The sequence below is a fragment of the Pleurodeles waltl genome, chromosome 1_1 (assembly GCF_031143425.1).
Source record: "Pleurodeles waltl isolate 20211129_DDA chromosome 1_1, aPleWal1.hap1.20221129, whole genome shotgun sequence".
Lineage (NCBI taxonomy): Eukaryota > Metazoa > Chordata > Amphibia > Caudata > Salamandridae > Pleurodeles > Pleurodeles waltl.
In genome coordinates, this window is record NC_090436.1 from 314,230,824 (window position 1) to 314,251,375 (window position 20,552).

Here is a 20,552-nt window from a genome sequence, read left to right on the forward strand (position 1 = left end):
AAAGGCTCACCCCTTTGTCACAGCCCAGCAGGGCACTCCAGCTTAGTGGAGTTGCCCGCCCCCTCCGGCCACGGCCCCCACTTTTGGCGGCAAGGCTGGAGGGAACAAAGAAAGCAACAAGGAGGAGTCACTGGCCAGTCAGGACAGCCCCTAAGGTGTCCTGAGCTGAGGTGACTCTGACTTTTAGAAATCCTCCATCTTGCAGATGGAGGATTCCCCCAATAGGGTTAGGATTGTGACCCCCTCCCCTTGGGAGGAGGCACAAAGAGGGTGTACCCACCCTCAGGGCTAGTAGCCATTGGCTACTAACCCCCCAGACCTAAACACGCCCTTAAATTTAGTATTTAAGGGCTACCCTGAACCCTAGAAAATTAGATTCCTGCAACTACAAGAAGAAGGACTGCCTAGCTGAAAACCCTTGCAGAGGAAGACCAGAAGACGACAACTGCCTTGGCTCCAGAAACTCACCGGCCTGTCTCCTGCCTTCCAAAGATCCTGCTCCAGCGACGCCTTCCAAAGGGACCAGCGACCTCGACATCCTCTGAGGACTGCCCCTGCTTCGAAAAGACAAGAAACTCCCGAGGACAGCGGACCTGCTCCAAGAAAAGCTGCAACTTTGTTTCCAGCAGCTTTAAAGAACCCTGCAAGCTCCCCGCAAGAAGCGTGAGACTTGCAACACTGCACCCGGCGACCCCGACTCGGCTGGTAGCGATCCAACACCTCAGGAGGGACCCCAGGACTACTCTAAGACTGTGAGTACAAAAACCTGTCCCCCCTGAGCCCCCACAGCGCCGCCTGCAGAGGGAATCCCGAGGCTTCCCCTGACCGCGACTCTTTGAATCCTAAGTCCCGACACCTGGGAGAGACCCTGCACCCGCAGCCCCCAGGACCTGAAGGACCGGACTTTCACTGGAGGAGTGACCCCCAGGAGTCCCTCTCCCTTGATCAAGTGGAGGTTTCCCCGAGGAACCCCCCCCTTGCCTGCCTGCAGCGCTGAAGAGATCCCTAGATCTCCCATTGACTTCCATTACAAACCCGACGCTTGTTTCTACACTGCACCCGGCCGCCCCCGCGCTGCTGAGGGTGAAATTTCTGTGTGGGCTTGTGTCCCCCCCGGTGCCCTACAAAACCCCCCTGGTCTGCCCTCCGAAGACGCGGGTACTTACCTGCAAGCAGACCGGAACCGGGGCACCCCCTTCTCTCCATTCTAGCCTATGTGTTTTGGGCACCACTTTGAACTCTACACCTGTCCGGCCCTGAGCTGCTGGTGTGGTGACTTTGGGGTTGCTCTGAACCCCCAACGGTGGGCTACCTTGGACCAAGAACTAAGCCCTGTAAGTGTCTTACTTACCTGGTTAACCTAACAAATACTTACCTCCCCTAGGAACTGTGAAAATTGCACTGTGTCCACTTTTAAAACAGCTATTTGTGAATAACTTGAAAAGTATACATGCAATTTTGATGATTTGAAGTTCCTAAAGTACTTACCTGCAATACCTTTCGAATGAGATATTACATGTAGAATTTGAACCTGTGGTTCTTAAAATAAACTAAGAAAAGATATTTTTCTATATAAAAACCTATTGGCTGGATTTGTCTCTGAGTGTGTGTACCTCATTTATTGTCTATGTGTATGTGCAACAAATGCTTAACACTACTCCTTGGATAAGCCTACTGCTCGACCACACTACCACAAAATAGAGCATTAGTATTATCTATTTTTTACCACTATTTTACCTCTAAGGGGAACCCTTGGACTCTGTGCATGCTATTCCTTACTTTGAAATAGCACATACAGAGCCAACTTCCTACACTTGCTTACCCATTTCAAATTTGACTTGCACCCTCCTTCCTTACCTAAGTGTGAGAGGATTTAAATGAAAATACAGCAATTCTCATCATGTAAACACAACTTTTTAAAGGATTCAGCATAGAGTCCATTCATGTAAATTGTTTTTCAGCCATTCAAATCTATTGTTCCATGTAAGTTTATAAGGGGTTAGTATCTATTTTATGGTTAGAATCTTGTAAAAGATGCTGTTTTACAAGTGTTGCTCTAGGGCGACAATGCTATTTCACTCCAACTGGCTAACAAATCCCGGAGAAGTGCCTTTTCGTCTTGGTGTCCAAGTCTTCCAGTATACAACAAAGAACTGCCTTACTTGGCACTCTGTTGTCTTGATGGTTAACTGCTAGGAATCATCAGCTGTGGGGAATGGCCAGGCATCTTGGTTGTGGCGAACGTATCAGACTGATTCAACGAGTGGTCAACTACAGGCTTTTTCTTGGATTCTGGTGCAGTCAACTATCACTGGGTTGTTTAATGGCTGGTTAGTTTTTAACACATATGCCCCTTGGCCACTAGACTAAAGCAACAGATAAAGTTAGTTAAGTCTGTAAAAATATGTCTGGTCACTACATAATCTAACAGATTCCTGACTTTATGAATATTCATCCAGAAAGCTTTTATCCACTGTAGGGAGCTGGCTCTCTATTTGGTGCACTAAAATTAAGTACACAGCACAGAGAGTCCAGTGGATGCCCAACTGGTTTGCAGAGACAAAGGTAGACAGGACTAATGCTCTATTGTGTGGTAGTATGGGCGAGCAGTTAGGCTTTTCAGAGGGTGGTGCTAAGCATTTGTTGTACTGACGGAGGCAATAAATGAGACCCACAGTCAAAGAATAAATCTCAGACCAAATTAGAAAATTAACGATGCTTTAGATATGTTTCAACTCAAGAACTTCATAATCAGGTAAGTACTTTTTCAAGCATAAATACTTTTCAGATTCAAAAATCAACAGTGCAATTCTCAGATGTTTTCAGTGTTAACCTATGGAAGAAAACAAGGTTCAGCAAATGCAGGGTTAACGACTTATGAGGCCTACTCAGAGAGTTAAGGTAAGCACTGGGCACTGATCAGAACCTGACAAGCAGGTCACTCTGGGCAGCACTGTGGCAGCCTTGTGCAGGGGTGCACCAAGGAGTCGGGTGCCCAATGGTTTTCAATGGGAGTTGGTCCTCTGGACAAACAGGCTGCAGGCTCTAGCTAGGAAGCTTCTTGGGTACAACCAGCAGGTAGGTTGCAGACTTAGGGTGCTTGGTGACGAAGATGCACCTTTGGTCCTTTTCTTCAGGGCCCAGAGACAATGGATGCAGGGGTGTCCTTAGGCGTCAGGTTTCTCCGCCCAGGAGCGCTCTCGGTCAGAGGGTCCTGCGTGTTGAGACTGCAGGCATCGTCATGGAGTCCAGCATGGGGGGGGCGGGACCCAAGGTGGACTCTAGCTCAGAGGAGCCAGGGGATGCCATTGGCACCAGTGACCCACCTCAGATGGGGTCAGGGGCAACAGGCACAGAGGTTGCTGGAAGTGTCTGGTTTTCTCTCACCGCAAGGCAATGGGAGAGGGGGCCTGCGAGTGCAGAGGCTGCAGGCAACTCGGGAGAAGGTCCAAGAGGAGCGAAACATGAGTGGACTCAGACTCTGAACAGCTGGGGAACCTTGCTGGCACAGTTGGTTGGCTTTACCTCTGGTCGTGGATGTCGGTGCAGAAGTCAATTCGGGTGTCAGGTCTTTGCTCTTTCGGAGGCTGCAGAGTCCTTTCTTGAGACTTTATTGCAAAGCAGACCTGCTGCTCAAGGGAGTCTTGGGTCTTTATGGAAGGTAGGCAGTCTTCCTGGGTTTCTTTGAAACTCAGCTGGCAGACAAATCATCTTTTAGGGCCGAGTCCGTCAAGGTCAACAGGCCAACCCGTGGGGCTGATACCAAGTCAGCTTCTGCTTCTTTTCCTCTTCGGCAGGTGAGACTCTTCTTTGTCCTTTGCTTCTTAGATCATCACTACCTAAGTTCTAGACTCCATGGGTGCCACCTACATAGTTTATTTAGGGCTGTTAAAGGGAGTGCGAAGCATCAGCCAAAGCGATGCCCACCTTTAGGATGATTACACCCTTTCTATGACCACTTTCGCTGGGAAGTGCGCATAACTCAAACCCTGGTGGCATAATTCCTTCCAAACAAGATGGAGACATTTGAAAAGGGGTGATCACTTCAGCTCATCCAGCTTATGGGTGGGACAGGCATAAAGTGGGCATACCTCCCAATCTGCCTAATTGTTCTGCCTGTGCTGCTGCCAAAAGTGGCGGCAGGACAGCGGGGTGGGGGGTGGTTGAGTAAATCTGTCATCTCTGAAGCTACCCGCCCTGGAACGTCCATACTGCCTGGGAGAGGTGAAGACCCCCACCCAGTGAAGGCTTCTGCCTCTGGCCCGAGAGCACTGTCTCTCAGCTTGGGGGGTCAGAACGCATTTATGGTGGCTGAACTGGTCAGGACCTCTTGTCAGCATGCGCTTCGCTCCCCCGCGCAGCTCCACCTACTGCTGCCTTTCACCCTCTAAGCCTGTCTGGCTTGTTATGTTCGAGGCCCTCCTCCACCCGCAGGCTCCTGCCTGTGCCTCATCCATGGTGGACCAGCGGTTGCCTTTTATCTCTCTGCTGCCTTCTGCCTTTTCTGTGCCTTTTTCCTGCTTTTTGTTGCTCTGTTGCCTTTCTTTCAGTTTTTTACTCCTTTTTCCCCTCTTTTTTTAGCTCCCCAATCCGTGTTTCCCACCTGTAGGAAGCTGGCTCTGTGTATACTATATCAAAATGAGATATAGTGTGCACACAGTCTAGAGGTTTCCCAGAGGCTTAATAGAGGCTATAGTAGATAATACTAATGCTCTCTTCTGTGGCAGTGTGGTCGAGCAGTTGGGCTAGCAGGGTAGTACAAAACATTTGTTGTACACACAGGCAATAAAGGAAGCACACAATGAATAACTCTAGGCCAATAGTTTTTATATAGAAAAATATGTTTTGTTTCTTTATTTCTAGAACCACAAGATTCATTTTGCAGGCAAGTACTTTTGCAAGGAAGTATCAAGCATATGTATAAACACCACTGTTTCAATTTTGGCAAGTTAAATGGTTTTCAAGAAAATGGCAAATATCCGTTTCAAAAGTTGTCAGTCCAATTTTCAGAGACCGTTCTAGGGGGGGGGGAAAGAAAAGTTAGTACAGTTCTGAGGTAAGTACAGGACTTACAGTTATAGTCTCAGGGGATTAGGATGTACACAGGTTGGGGTTCAAGTTAACCCCAAACACCCACCACCAGCAACACAGGTCCAGCTGGGTGCAGAAGTCATAGATGATGAAAGATTTAAAATGGGCTCCTATGGAGACTGGTGGCACTCTGAATTGGATCTGCCAGCATTTAAGTACCTGCGTCTTTGGAGGGCAGACCTGGGGGGTTTACATGAGCACCGTGGGGGCCACAGGTCATCACCAAACATACACGCTCAGCAGCACAGGGGTGGCTGAGTGCAGGGTGCAAACACAGCGTCAGGCTCCCAATGCTTTTCAACAGGGGGGGCACAGGGGTCACAAAGATGCAGCAGGCTAGGTCCAGGGGGTGGTTCCGGAAAACCACAGGCTAAACAAGGAGGAGGGCGGCCTGCTGAACACTGCTGGACTGGTGGTCGGATTCACCAAGGGCAGGGGGCTGCGAGTGCAGGGGTACGTTTAGGCTTCGGGAATCTTCTTCCAGTTCTCTCGCAGTCAGGGGAGTCCTCCGGATTTAGTATGCAGGCATCGTTGTGTTGGCCTTGAGGGGTCACCCCAGGGTGGACACTAGGTCGGAATCGCCTTGGGACCTCTTGTAGACCGCTGGGCCACCTGGACACAGGCCGTGGGCATCAGGTGCAGAGTGGGCAGGGCTCGCAAATCGGGGGTGGTTCTGGAGTCCTTTGTAGGAGTTTCTTTGAGGACAGGGCTGGCTGTCCTCTGGAGTTCTTGGTCCTCTGGTGGGCAGGCAGCCCTCTTGGGGGCTTTTAAGAGGTTGCTGGTCTGGCAGGATGCATTGCTTTTTTGTAGCAGGGACTTCAAAAGCTGGAGACAGGCTAGTAGAGCTGGGGCCAAATCAGTTGGTGGCTTCAATTCTCTGCTGGGGGTCAGCTTAGCAGTCCTTTCTTCTTGAGGTTCAGGGAGGCCCTTACATTCTAGATTTAGGGGTGTGACGGGGGCAGGGGGCAGTAGCCAATGGCTACCAGCCCTGAGGATAACTACACCCTTCCGGCATCCAATCCCTTTTTAGGGGGGTGAAACACAGACCAAACCCTACTGGTGTAGGAAAGTGCCATCTTTCTTGGCATGGTTACCCCCATTTTCTGCCCGTCTGCCTGTTGTCAGTGTATTTGACTGTGTCCACTAGGATCCTGCTAACCAGGACCCCAGTGGTTATGGTCTCCTGTAAATTTTGGTAACCGCACCTTTTACTTCCCACATTTGGCATTCTGGTTCCTCCCTCTCCCTTCACTCCCCCCCCCCCCCCCCATGTACGTCCCTAGTATATGGTGCGCTGGTACCCAGGGCACTGGGGTACTAGGTGATCCCTATGGGCTGCAGCAGTTATTCTGCCACCCATAGGGAGCCCATGCAAAAGGTTCTTCAGGCCTGCCATTGCAGTCTGTGTGAAACTAGTGCATGCACCCGCTTTCACTATAGGTCATTGCACCAGGTCACTATAAATCACCCCTATGGTAAGCCCTCTCAGCCCAGAGGGCAGGGTGCAGGTACCTGTGTGTAAGGGCACTCCTGCACTAGCAGCGGTGCCTCCACAAACTCCTGTTTTTCTAACCTCTGTGTTTTTTTATTACTCGCAGCTCCCCTCTACACATTCCAATTACTCAGATGAGGGTCCTGTATTTACATTCCATTTGTTTGTTTTTTTACCCCCTCATTATTGCTTATTGCTATTTGCACTGTATTCTAATCTTTTCTATGCCTATTACTGTTTTCTATTGTATATATTTTGTGTTTTACCTACCCCCTATTGGAGGGTTGCTCTTCTAGTACGTGATATTGTGTGACCAAAAATAAAGTACCTTTATTTTTGTACAACTGAGTGTTTTCTTTCATGTGTGTAAGTGCTGTGTCACTACAGTGGTATTGCACGAGCTTTGTATGTCTCCTAGATAAGCCTTGGCTGCTCATCCACAGCTACCTCTAGAGAGCTTGGCTTCTAGACAAAGCCTACACTTCATTAGGAGGGGATACCTGGATCTGGTATAAGGTGCAAGTACCTTGAGTACCCACAAAAAACCTGGCCAGCTTCCTAAAATTTTTTGCTGTCCTCCAAACCAAGATGGAGGATTCTGCACGGAGGGGGTCACTTCAGCTGGTGGTCCCAGCTGAAGTGGCCACTCCTACTTGTTTTCCTAATTTTCCTGCTGGAATTGCTGCCAAAGGTGGTCCTTTGTCCAGTGGGTGGGTGTAGGAAAGTGCCACTGTTGGCATAGTTACCCCCCCCCCCCCCCCCACACACACACTTTTTGCCTGATGTTGATACCAACACTGATTGAAAATGTGCTGGGATCCTGCAAACCAGGCCCCAGTACCAGTATTCTTTCCCAAAATCTGTACCTTTGTTTCCACAACTGGCACACATTTAAGTCCACTGTAAAAGGTACGCAGGGTACCAAGGGCCCTATGGCCAGTGAAGGTCCCCAAGGGCTGCAGCATGCATTATGGCACCCTGGAGACCCCTCAGAAAGCACATGTACACTGCCTTTGCAGCGTGTGTGCTGGTGGGGGGGGGAAAAGGCAAAGTCGACATGGCACCCCTCAAACTACTGCCTGTGGCATTGGTAAGTCACCCCTCTAGCAGGCCTTACACCCCTAAGGCAGGATGCACTATACCACAGGTGATGGCAGGCTGCATGAGCAATATGCCCCTGCAGTGTCTAAGTCCATTCTTAGACATGGAAAGTGCAGTGTAGCCATATTGAGTATATGGTCTAGGAGTATGTCATTACGAACTCCACAGCTCCATAATGGCTTTATTGAATTGAATTTGGCATCAAACTTCTTAGCACAATAAACCCACACTGATGCCAGTGTGGGATTTATTGAAAAACGTACCCAGAGGGCATCTTAGAGATGCCCCCTGGATGTAAGCGAAACGGCTAGTGTAGGACTGACCGGTCTCTACCAGCCTGCCACTTTCAGACAAGTTACTGACCACATGGGGTGCAAGCCTTTGTGCACTCTGTGGCCAAAAGCAAATCCTGTGCACTCTGTGGCCAAAAACAAAGCCTGTCCTAGGTGGAGGTGCTTCACATCTCCCACCGGCAGGAAATGTAACACCTGGAGGTGAGCCTCAAAGGCTCATGTCTCAGGTTACAGTGCCCCAGGGAACTCCAGCTAGTGGAATTGCACACCCCACCCCAATGGACAAAACCCCATTGTTGGCGGCAAGTCCAGCAGGAAAATTAGGGAAAACTGGGAGGACCACCCCAGCTAGGACCACCCCTAAAGGGCCCAGAGCTGAGGTGACCCCCCCCTTCCCTGCAGAATCCTCCATCTTGGTTTGGAGGGTGGAGACCAATAGGGTTAGGTTTGTGCCCACCTCCATAAAGGGAGTGGACACAAGAATGGTGTAGCCACCCTCGGGGACACTAGCCATTGGCTACTTCCCTCTGATCCCTAAAACACCCCTAAATCTAGGATTTAAGGACCTCCCTGAACCCAGCTCAGCAGATTCCTAGTGACCTGACAAGACAGAAGGACTGCTAAGCTGAACACCTATTAGAGAAGAAGGAAGATGACAACTGACTTTGACTCAGCCATGCCGGCCTGTCTCCTGCTTCAAAGAACCTGCACAAGAACAGCGACACATTCAGCAGGACTGGCGACCTCTGCCAAGCTCCAGGGGACTGCCCTGCATCCAAAAGGACCAAGAACTCCCGTGGACAGCTGCCCTGTCCAAGAAGAAAAAACAATTAAGGATTGCAGCCCCCCTCTGGATGTGGGAGTCCTGATCACTCTGCACCCGACGCCCACGGCCCATGTCCAGGTGGCCCAGCCAACTAAAGAGGATCCCCAGGTGATTCCGAGCAAGTGCCCACCCTGGGTTGACCTCTCCACCCCTCCATGACGACACCTGCAGAGGGAATCCCGACGACCCTCCTGACTGTGAAAGGTATCCAACACCTAAAGGACCACTGCACCCACAGCCCCCAGCCTCGGAGAACCTGACCTTAGGTGCAGCTATGTTCAGCAGGCGACCCTCTTCCCTGTCCAGCCTGTGGTTTGCCCCAGTCGACCCCCAGGACCTCACCTGCAGCATCTGAGTGACCCCGAGATTCCCTCATGGAGAATCATTGGAAACCGGACGCCTTGTTTGCACCCTCTACTCGCCACCCCAGTGCCTCTGAGGGTTTGTGTTTGGTGCCCAGGTGTGCCCCCAGACCCCCAGTGCTCCTCTAAACTCTCCAGGTCTGCCCTTTGAAGTCACGGGTACTTACCTGCAGGCAGGTCTGATTCCGAGTGCCCCTAGTCTCCATGGGAGCCCATGTTAATTTTGCCCCCAACTTTGACCTCTGCACCCGGCCAGCCCCGTGTTGATGGTCGTGGGTGTTTCGGGTTAACTTGAACCCCAACCTGTGGACTTCCTAACCCCCAGAGACTGGAACTGTAAGTAGAGTACTTACCTGTAAATCGTACAAACGTTTCTTCCCCGAGAAGCTGTTTTCTGAAAATTGCAGTCAACTTTTAAAACAGATAATTGCCAATATTGAAAAAAAATGTATAACTTATTGATTTCAAACAAAGTACTATTGATATGTGTGAAATACAAATCTATTGAAGTACTTAACTGCAACATGAATGTGTTGGTTCTAGAAATAAATTAAGAAAATATATTTTTGCTATATAAAAATCATTTGGTCTGGAGTTAAGTCATTGAGTGAGTGCTTCTTCTATGGTCTATGTGTGTACAACAAATGCTTTGCACTACACTCTGTTAAGCACAACTGCTCGACCACACTAACACAAAAAAGAGCATTAGTATTATCTACTTTAGCCTCTGTTAAACCTCTGGGGAACTCTTTGGACACTCGCTCTCATTTTGATATAATATACATAGAGCCAGTTTCCTACATTGGTGGATAAGCAGTGGGATCTACAACTACATTTCCTGGACTCTCAGCTAATACCTGATCACACGACAATTCCAAAATTGCCTTTAGAACTGATTTTTCAATTTGGCAAATTTTTCTAAATTTTTAAAAGAAGTCCTGCTAGGGCCTTGGTTAAGTCCCATTAGCATTTCTTTTTAGATTTAAAAGTTATTGTAAGTTAGGGATTAGTAACTAGAAATAGTGTTAGTTTCTCAAAAAGTAATCCCAACTTTAGTAACATAATGAGCAGCTCAGAGGAAATGGTTGTGGAACTCAACCTCAGCCATTACCTCCATCTAGGGATGGCAGGGTTAAGGTCCTTCTGTAAGTTGAAAAAGATTAAGACAGGTTCCAGTCCGACCAAGGTCAAGCTTCAGGAGCTTGTGGCAGAGTATACAAGATAGTACTCACATGATCTGGATCGTCCACAGGGGAGTTTAGCTCCTCTGGGAACATTGAGGACAGCCTAAATGAAGAGGACCTCATTTTAGCAAGGATGGTCAAAAGGTTAGCTTTGGAGCAACAACTCAGCTACAGAAAGGGAGAGAGCAGAAATGGACTTATCACCCATTAATGGTAGCAGCAATATAAATAGGGCCAGAAAGAATACGGATATCCTAAAAATCCCCAAAGGGATTGTCTCAAAATATGAAGAGGGTGATATCACCAAGTGGTTCACAGCCTTTGAGAGGACTTGTGCAACCACAAAGGTAAACAGATCTCTCTCACTAGGGAGCTCTTCTTTGGGAACTGTTTACTGGTAAGTGTAGGGATAGACTCCTCACACTCACTGGTACAGCTGCTGAATCCTATGACCACACGAAGGCTACCCTGATTGAGGGCTCTGGATTCAGGGGTATAGAATTAGGTTCAAGGGGGCTCACAAAACATTGAGACAATCCTGGGTTGATTTTGTAGACTACTCAGTGAAAACACTAGATGGTTAGATAACAGGCAGTGGAGTGCATGACTATGATGGGCTTTATAAAGGAACTCCTATTAAGTAACTGCTTCAATGACAAGCTGCACAAACATCATGTAGACCTAGGTCCAATTTCTCCCCAAGAATTGGGGAAGAAGGCAGACCATTGGGTCAGGACTAGGGCGACCAAGACTTTCGCAGGAGGTAACCAAAAGAAAGGGTCACAAAGCACCCCCCCAGGGGACGGGTGGTGAGACACCTAAGGACAAAAACAAAGAGTCTTCACAAGCGCCCCAAAAACCTGCACAGGAGGGTGGGCCTGAGCCGCTCACAATCCACAAGTGGGTATAAGGGTAAAAGCTTTGACCCCAGGAAGGCCTGGTGTCACACCTGTAAACAGCATGGACACCAAACTAGAGACATGGCCTGTCTCAAAAAGAATCCTACTGGCACTGCTTCAGTTAGTACTGGTATAGCCAGTCTCTGGGTGGATCAACAGTGTGCCCAGAGCAAATGAGGGGCCACACTGAAGCTACTCTAGTCTTTGAGGGTAGGGTGGATATAGCCACACTTGCTGCCTGGCCGCCTAACGTGCACAAATACAGGTAGCAGCTATTAATTAATGGAACAAAATTAGAAGCCCTGAGGGATACAGGTGCCAGTGTCACCGTGGTGACAGAGAAACTGTTTTCCCCAGGACAGTATCTGACTGGACAAACTTATCCAGTCACCAACCAGTCAACAATGCAACTAAGGTCCATCCCATGGCTATTGTGACTTTAGAGTGGGTAGGGGTTACTGGCCTGAAGCAGGTAGTGGTCTCTTCTGCAATCCCTATGGAATGCTTGCTAGGGAATGAGCTGGAGTCCTCAGCTTGGTTTGAGGTAGAGCTCAAAACCCATGCAGCCATGCTGGGAATCCCTGAACTGGTATGTGTGAAAACTAGAGCACAAAGCAGAGCACAGGGTGAAAAAAACAGAAGAGTTGGAGCCTGGAATAATGGCCCAACCTTCCAATAGAAAAGGTAAGAGGACTGGGGGACTAGCCTCTGAACAGCAAAATAAACAAAACATATCTTCTCAGGAAGATGACTTATCCTCTGAGGAAACTTATCAGGTAGAGCTCTTGGACCCAGAGGGACAGTCAATGGAACAGATGTGCCAGGGACAAAAGTCTTGTCCCACTCTTGAAGGCCTGAGGCAACAAGCTGCTGCACAGGAAAAGGGAGATGTCAGTGGCTCCGACAAGGGTCTATTTGGAAGATGGACTCCTTTCAATTGAGGTAAGACCCCCAAACCTGGTGCAACCAGGAGAATGGTAGTGTCTCCGGAGTTTAGAGAGCTCATCCTAATTTTGGCCCATGACATCCCCCTAGATGGGCATTTGGGACAAACAAAAACAACATGGAGTAGGCTTGTCAACCACTTCCATTGGCCCACTATGTCCCAGAAGGTGTAGGGGTTTTGTAGCTCCTGTGTCACCAGTCGAGCCAGAAGCAAGGCAAGGCAGGTGGCCACCAAAAGGCCTCCTCATTCCACTTCCCGTGGTGGGGGTTCCCTTTGAAATGGTTGGTGTGGACATTGTGTGTCCACTTGAGCCATCCACACCCTCAGGGAACCAGTACATACTGGTAGTAGTGGATCATGCAACCGGATACCCTGAAGCAATTCCCCTTAGGTCTACCTCAGCTCCTGCAGTAGCCAAGGCCCTGATTGGTATTTTTACCAGAGTGGGTTTTCCTAAGGAGGTGGTTTCTGACAGAGGTACAAACTTCATGTCAGCTTATCTAAAACACATGAGGAATGAGTGTGGGGTGACTTATAAATTCACCACACCATACCATATCAGCCACAAACCAATGGACTTGTTGAAAGATTCAACAAGACATTGAAGGGCATGATCCTGGGGCTCCCTGAAAAACTCAAAAGGCGTTGGGATGTCCTCCTGCCATGCCTGCTTTTTGCCTACAGAGAGGTGCCACAGAAGGGAGTAGGGTTTTCCCTCTTGGAAATTCAGTTTGGCCATCCTGTAAAGGGACCACTGGCACTTGTTAGAGAAGACTGGGAGAGTCTTATCCATGAGCTTACACACGATGTGGTGGACTATGTGCTTGGCCTCCGCTCCAAGATGGCATGCATCAGACAGGGGCTCATAAATGTTTTACATGGCATGGAGCCGGACCATTTCATGGCGACATGCCATTATTTTCTTAAGAACAAAAAAAAAAAATGAACATCTATGGATTCCTTGCCTGTTTGAAGCACAGGGAAAAGAAGCTAACATCGCAGAGCATGTGGTGGTTTATACAGCAGGCACTTGTCAGTGGGGCGCAAGATGCCGCTGTTAACACTTATTCGACAAATGATGCTGGTGAAGAATGAAGATAAGCAGCTTCTCAGTTTCAGTCTGGCGCACGGAAAACAGTTCTTTTTTTTTGTTTGTTTTTTGGAGGCCAAAGCGCATTAAAGAACTAGCACACCCATGAAAGACCTTGATCCAAGATTCAATTAAGGCTATAGCTACAGGCCAAGTCCTCACAGGAAATTCCTCCACCTGCAAGAGTAGAGATGGATGCCATTTTGAGAACTCTCTCAAACTGTAGAAAATTCACTCAAATGGCTGCCTACTACATGATGTGGGAGTTACATTTATGGCACTCACTGGGAGGTATCACTGCTGTGCTAAAGTTGGATAATTGTAGATATATTAAGGAACCTAATGCTGTATAATGTCATCTTTACAAACATTAAACTGTAATAAGCACCGGCTCCTGAACTACGGCATTTGCCTTTACCACTTACCACACTCTCCAAATACAGTAATCCGAGTTAAACAAATCAGTAATGTCATCTTCAGGACCCCTCACCTTAATATAGTTTCCAGAAAAGGTACAGAGAATACAATTAGAACAAATTCTTGCATCTCAAATGAAAAAGTCTAAAACGCACTGAAAACAAGTGACGTACTAAGCATAAAACACTTTATATCCTAGCCAGGGAGCTGCCAGTGATAATGGGTACGTTTTAAAAGTAACAGCAATAAAAACTCAGAGAAATGCGGTGTCTGTAGAATCTTGCTACAATTTGTGGGCAGAGATTTCAAAGAAACAAATTTCTATTTTGCAGGCAAGAACATGTCAGCCAACACAATATGGGTTCTGAAACACTAAGAAAAAAACATACTTGTTCATTGTCTTTTGTGTGTATCCCAGCAGAAACTCTCTGCGTAATTTTTTGTTGTGGAGTTGGTAAGGAAGTCTCCAGAAGAAACTCTTTCACTTTATTCTCAGAAAGCACATCTGGACGCCATAGCAACTGATCTTCACCATCATCCACTGTTGAAGAATAAACACAAGGATGAAACCAGGACATAAACCTACTTCGTAAAACAAAAATATATTAATTTAATGTTATGCCTACATGAGACACCTAAGAACTGATAATGATAGAAAATATCACATAGGTCAAAGCAATGCTGTATAACAAAGTATATTCAATGAGTATTTACTGAAGGGCTCAGAGCAAAACGTGCATATTCACTACAATTCAAGTAAATGTTTCACAGTGGTCCATTTGCTACCATTAGTTGTTCATGTCAATAGAACAAGCTAGCCAGTGGGATAAAGGAGGACAATACGTTGAGCACTATCTGCCACAGTTACTATCACAATATGAAGTACAAATTAGACATGTTCTAGTTAAACTATCATTAGGTAAACATTTTTACAGCTTAGAGGAAAAGCAAGAAAAACACCACAAGTGGGGAGTAAGCAATTCGGAATAGCAGAGCATGTGAACTGAATCCTTGCTAGACACCTAAAGCATAAAAATAGCCCTATATATTCCACAAATGTTGGACGAAACATACTCAGCACTGCTGGGAAAAGTGCATTGCTGACAGTTTTTTGTTGTTTTTAATAGAAATATGTTTGCACCAACTGGACTCTACAATCAGTAGCATGGGACTTCAGAGTAAGCCTGAGAAGAATCGGAGGAATTTGGTAATTCCACGTTACTCCTGCAATGCAGAATTACTGATAAGTTCCACTGCTCCGCCGACGTAATTAATAGGACTGATGCTGAGATATATGCATAACTAAGATGAGTCATCAGGGGTAGTAAGCGCTATTCAAATACAACTTAAACTTGGATAAAATGAGTTACCCTTGCGCTGGGAAATATAGTTCATTCAAAAACACCAAAAGCTAGTGTGAATCTTGACATTTATGTGGAAAACACTAGTTTTCTAGAAATCTAAAAATCACGTTAACTTGTAGCTGGCAAAACAAAATGAATGTTTAGCTTTGGCATGGAGCAGTTGGATACATGGGCTCTGCGTTGACTATCTGCGAGATGCGGAAGCAGTTGCCTGGCAGGAAGCGCCCTGGTTTACTCTGCAGAAGGCAGTAGCTAGGGGCAGAGGCCGGTCCGTGTGAAGAGCAGCAGTAATCCCCAGCTGCACATCCATCTACAGCAGGCATTTCTTTACTCCAGGAAAAAGATTGGGCAGGAAGAAAATGGCTGTAGCCATGCAACAATTACTGGGGAGGGATGGGATATAAAGCTGCTTCAGCTGTGGGTCTTAACCCCACCTGAACGTTAATTAAAGAAAGCTACAGTTTTAAATCAACACCCTTTCATTTCATATTTCCAGGATATAGATTTGGTTAAATGACTGGTTGACTGATGTTAAGACTCAATCACAGAAGAGACCTCTTGCACGATCGACAGCCGAGTGGCTCACAGCAGTCTTGCTGCCTTCCTATGCCCAGAGTTCTCTTCCCGAGCACTCAGTACTCTGCCTCGCTTCCACCAGGCCACTTCAGCCCTGTCTGGCCAGGAGCACACTAACTGCTAACCATGGGCCGTATTACATAAAGTGCCCCAGAGGCGCAGTTACTTCTTGAAGTGCTAGCAGCCTTCTGATGCTTTTGAAGGCTGATTAGCTGCAGGATGAGTCTTCTTTGGCACAATTGTCAAGAACAGCAGGCCAACCAGCAGGGTTGGTGCCAAGTCAGTTGCTGCTACTCAGTTCTTGAAGCTCCTTGGTGTCCTCCTCTAGTCCAACAAATCTCAGTTCCTGGTGTGTGGGAAACCTAAATACTGAATTTAGGGGAGTGAAGGGTAGTAGCCAATATCCTACTTTACCTCTGAGGTCACTACACCCCCTATATGGTAACGTCCCGTGGGAAGTGGGCATAACCTTGTTCCAGAGGACCTAATCCCATCACACACAAGATGGTGGAATTTCTATTTTTGTGACTGTAGGAAGCTGGCTGTTCATATGGTATACTAAAATGAGGTAAACTGTGCAGAGAGCTCAGGGGTTTGACTACTAGTGGACAGGGCTTGCTCTAGCAATTCCAAGGTGGTAGCGTGGTCAAGCAGCCTTAGGGTTATCAGATAAGTGTTAAGACACCTGCAAATACACACACAGTCAAAAAATGAGACACAAACTCAATAAGGAGATCCACAACAATTTACAAAAATAATAAGTATCTTTATATATGTTTTGGCACTAGAATCTGTACGATCAGGTAAGTACACTTTGCAAGAGAAATCTTTACAGTTTAGGAAAGTCGACAGTGCAATTTTTGAAAGCTGCAATGTTATCTTGAGGAGGCGAAACAAATACGGCAAAACAGGTATAGTACAGCGACTTGCAGGACCAATTTTCCAGGACTTAAGCAGAGTATTGGTCAAGGCCACACCAAGAGGTCACACCGGGTGGCACTGGGATGGCTGGGTGCAGAGGTGTTGTATAGGCATCAGGTACCCAATGTTAGTCAAAGGGTGAATCAGTACAAGAGGCTCTAGGTTAGCACTGGGGATTGTGTCTCAGTGAACCACCAAGTAGGCTCAGTAGTTGCAATGAGTGGGATGTAGACACCCCCACCTCATTCCTCCCCCCCGCCACTCCCTGGTGGTCGTCTTCTCAGTCCGGGGCGTCTGTGTGCAGATGGCTCTTGAACCATCAGTTTTCCGTCACCAGCAGCAGTCGCGGTGGGGGGCCCACAGATAGGCTACAGGTATGGGTTTGGCGACCAGTCTGCAGACGTCAGTGAAGGTCGCAGTGGGGAATCCCACAATGGACTTGTTCTCTGGGGAGGCTGAGGACCATGCTGGCACCGTTGACCCACTTCAACTTGGGCTAGAGGGCACGGGTGCAGTTGTGCTGTCCGGTGTCAGGTTTTGACAGTACAGAATTGTCTTCGCTGTTTCTTGGGCGCCAGCAAAGGTCCAGGGAAGCAGCTCCCCTGGAGTTCCTGGTGCTGGGGTGAAGGTTGGCAATCTTTCAGGGCTTTGAGAAGTTTCAGCACAGCAGCTGGAGGACGAGGTGCCTTTCTCCCAATTGTCAAATTCAGCAGGCAGGCTGACAGGGTTGATGCTGAGTCAGTCACACTGATCTTCACCCCTCCCAGAGCAGGCTTTGTTTTTGACCGCCCGAGAGCAAAGGCTCTCAGTCTTGGGAGTCAGAAGCATATCTGGTGGTGGCAGGCTAACTAAAACCAGTCAGTCCGCACACTGGTAGTTTTTCAGGGGCACCTCTAAGGTGCCCTTCCAGGTGCATGTGCAGATAAATTTAACAATCTTTTATTAATATAAGATGGTTGATACCAAACAACCCTATTTTCAGTGAAGCCATCATGTAGCTGCAGAACTCAGCGACCAGTGTCCAGCACATGTTTAAAATGGCTTCCCTGGTCACTTACTATGTCTGAGAATCAACAAAGACATAGCAGGGGCATATCTTCTTGTGCAGATAGGACCTCATGTAATATAATGCACCCTGCCTTAGGGTTGTAATGCCTGCTGCAGGGGTGACTTCCATTTATTTGCATGCAGTGTTAAAGGACATAGCAAACAGGAAATGTGCCATGTCGTATTTTCACTTTTAGCTGCACCAAGACATGAAGCCTGCAATGGCAGTCTGCATGAGCTTGGTGAGTGGTCCCTGAGGGTGGCACAATCCATTCTGCAGCCCTTGGGGACCCTCTTTGCTAACCATGCCATAGGTACCAGGGGTACAATTTATTAGGGACTGTAGGAAGTTGGCTCTGTATGTGCTATTTCAAAGTAAGGAATAGCATGCACAGAGTCCAAGGGTTCCCCTTAGAGGTAAAATAGTGGTAAAAAGAGAGAATACTAATGCTCTATTTTGTGGTAGTGTGGTCGAGCAGTAGGCTTATCCAAGGAGTAGTGTTAAGCATTTGTTGTACATACACAGACAATAAATGAGGTACACACACTCAGAGACAAATCCAGCCAATAGGTTTTGTTATAGAAAAATATCTTTTCTTAGTTTATTTTAAGAACCACAGGTTCAAATTCTACATGTAATATCTCATTTGAAAGGTATTGCAGGTAAGTACTGTAGGAACTTTGAATCATTACTTTAGCATGTATACTTTTTACATAAAACACAATAAGCTGTTTTAAAAGTGGACACAGTGCAATTTCCACAGTTCCTGGGGGAGGTAAGTTATTGTTAGTTTTCACAGGTAAGTAAGTCACTTACAGGTTTCAGTTTTTGGTCCAAGGTAGCCCACCGTTGGGGGTTCAGAGCAACCCCAAAGTTATCACACCAGCAGCTCAGGGCCGGTCAGGTGCAAAGGTCAAAGAGGTGCCCAAAACACATAGGCTTCAATGGAGAGAAGGGGGTGCCCCGGTTCCAGTCTGCCAACAGGAAAGTACCCGCGTCTTCGGAGGGCAGACCAGGGGGGTTTTGTAGGGCACCGGGGGGGGACACAAGTCAGCACAGAAAGTACACCCTCAGCAGCGCGGGGGCGGCCGGGTGCAGCGTGCAAACACGCGTCGGGTTTTCAATGGAAGTCAATGAGAGATCAAGGGATCTCTTCAGCGTCGCAGGCAGGCAAGGGGGGGGCTCCTCGGGGTAGCCACCACCTGGGCAAGGGAGAGGGCCTCCTGGGGGTCACTCCTGCACAGAAGTTCCGTTTCTTTAGGGGCTGGGGGCTGCGGGTGCAGGGTCTTTTCCAGCCGTCGGGAAATGGAGTTCAGACAGTCGCGGTCAGGGGGAGCCTGGGGATTCCCTCTGCAGGCGTCGCTGTGGGGGCTCAGGGGGGACAACTTTGGTTACTCACAGTCGTAGAGTCGCCGGAGGGTCCTCCCTGAGTTGGTTGTTCTCCACCAGTCGAGTCAGGGTCGCCGGGTGCAGTGTTGCAAGTCTCACGCTTCTTGCGGGGAGTTGCAGGGTTCTTTAAATCTGCTCCTTGTAACAAAGTTGCAGTTCTTTTGGAGCAGTGCCGCTGTCCTCTGGAGTTTCTTGTCTTTTTCGAAGCAGGGCAGTCCTCAGAGGATTCAGAGGTCGCTGGTCCCTTGGAAAGCGTCGCTGGAGCAGGTTTCTTTGGAAGGCAGGAGACAGGCCGGTAAGTCTGGGGCCAAGGCAGTTGGTGTCTTCTGGTCTTCCTCTGCAGGGGTTTTTCAGCTCAGCAGTCCTTCTTCTTGTAGTTGCAGGAATCTAAAATCTTAGGTTCAGGGAAGCCCTTAAATACTAAATTTAAGGGCGTGTTTAGGTCTGGGGGGTTAGTAGCCAATGGCTACTAGCCCTGAGGGTGGGTACACCCTCTTTGTGCCCCCTCCCAAGGGGAGGGGGTCACATCCCTAATCCTATTGGGGGAATCCTCCATCTGCAAGATGGAGGATTTCTAAAAGTTAGAGTCACTTCAGCTCAGGATACCTTAGGGGCTGTCCTGACTGGCCAGTGACTCCTCCTTGTTGTTTTCTTGGTTTCCTCCAGCCTTGCCGCCAAAAGTGGGGGCCGTGGCCGGAGGGGGCGGGCAACTCCACTAAGCTGGAGTGTCCTGCGGTGCTGTGACAAAGGGGTGAGCCTTTGAGGATCACCGCCAGGTGTTACAGCTCCTGCCTGGGGGAGGTGTTAGCATCTCCACCCAGTGCAGGCTTTGTTACTGGCCTCAGAGTGACAAAGGCACTCTCCCCATGGGGCCAGCAACATGTCTCTAGTGTGGCAGGCTGCTGGAACCAGTCAGCCTACACAGATAGTCGGTTAAGTTTCAGGGGGCACCTCTAAGGTGCCCTCTGTGGTGTATTTTACAATAAAATGTACACTGGCATCAGTGTGCATTTATTGTGCTGAGAAGTTTGATACCAAACGTCCCAGTTTTCAGTGTAGCTATTATGGTGCTGTGGAGTTCGTGTAAAACAGACTCCCAGACCATATACTCTTATGGCTACCCTGCACTTACAATGTCTAAGGTATTGCTTAGACACTGTAGGGGCACAGTGCTCATGCACTGGTGCCCTCACCTATGGTATAGTGCACCCTGCCTTAGGGCTGTAAGGCCTACTAGAGGGGTGACTCATCTATACCTGCATAGGCAGTGAGAGGCTGGCATGGCACCCTGAGGGGAGTGCCATGTCGACTTACTCGTTTTGTTCTCACCAGCACACACAAGCTGGCAAGCAGTGTGTCTGTGCTGAGTGAGGGGTCTCCAGGGTGGCATAAGACATGCTGCAGCCCTTAGAGACCTTCCCTGGCATCAGGGCCCTTGGTACCAGTTACAAGGGACTTATCTGGATGCCAGGGTGTGCCAATTGTGGAATCAAAAGTACAGGTTAGGGAAAGAACACTGGTGCTGGGGCCTGGTTAGCAGGCCTCAGCACACT

At 48.2% G+C, this 20,552-nt stretch overlaps 1 protein-coding gene across 9 annotated transcripts in view; it reads right to left on the reverse strand.

The window, feature by feature from the left end:
* Positions 1–20,552, reverse strand: part of MIER3 (MIER family member 3) — a 262,722-nt gene that overhangs the window by 182,656 nt on the left and 59,514 nt on the right. For all 9 annotated transcript variants that reach the window (XM_069222367.1, XM_069222376.1, XM_069222395.1 and 6 more), the window contains one exon: positions 14,091–14,242. In XM_069222367.1, the coding sequence (XP_069078468.1) occupies positions 14,091–14,242 (152 nt within the window). The remainder of the gene's footprint in view (positions 1–14,090; positions 14,243–20,552) is intronic.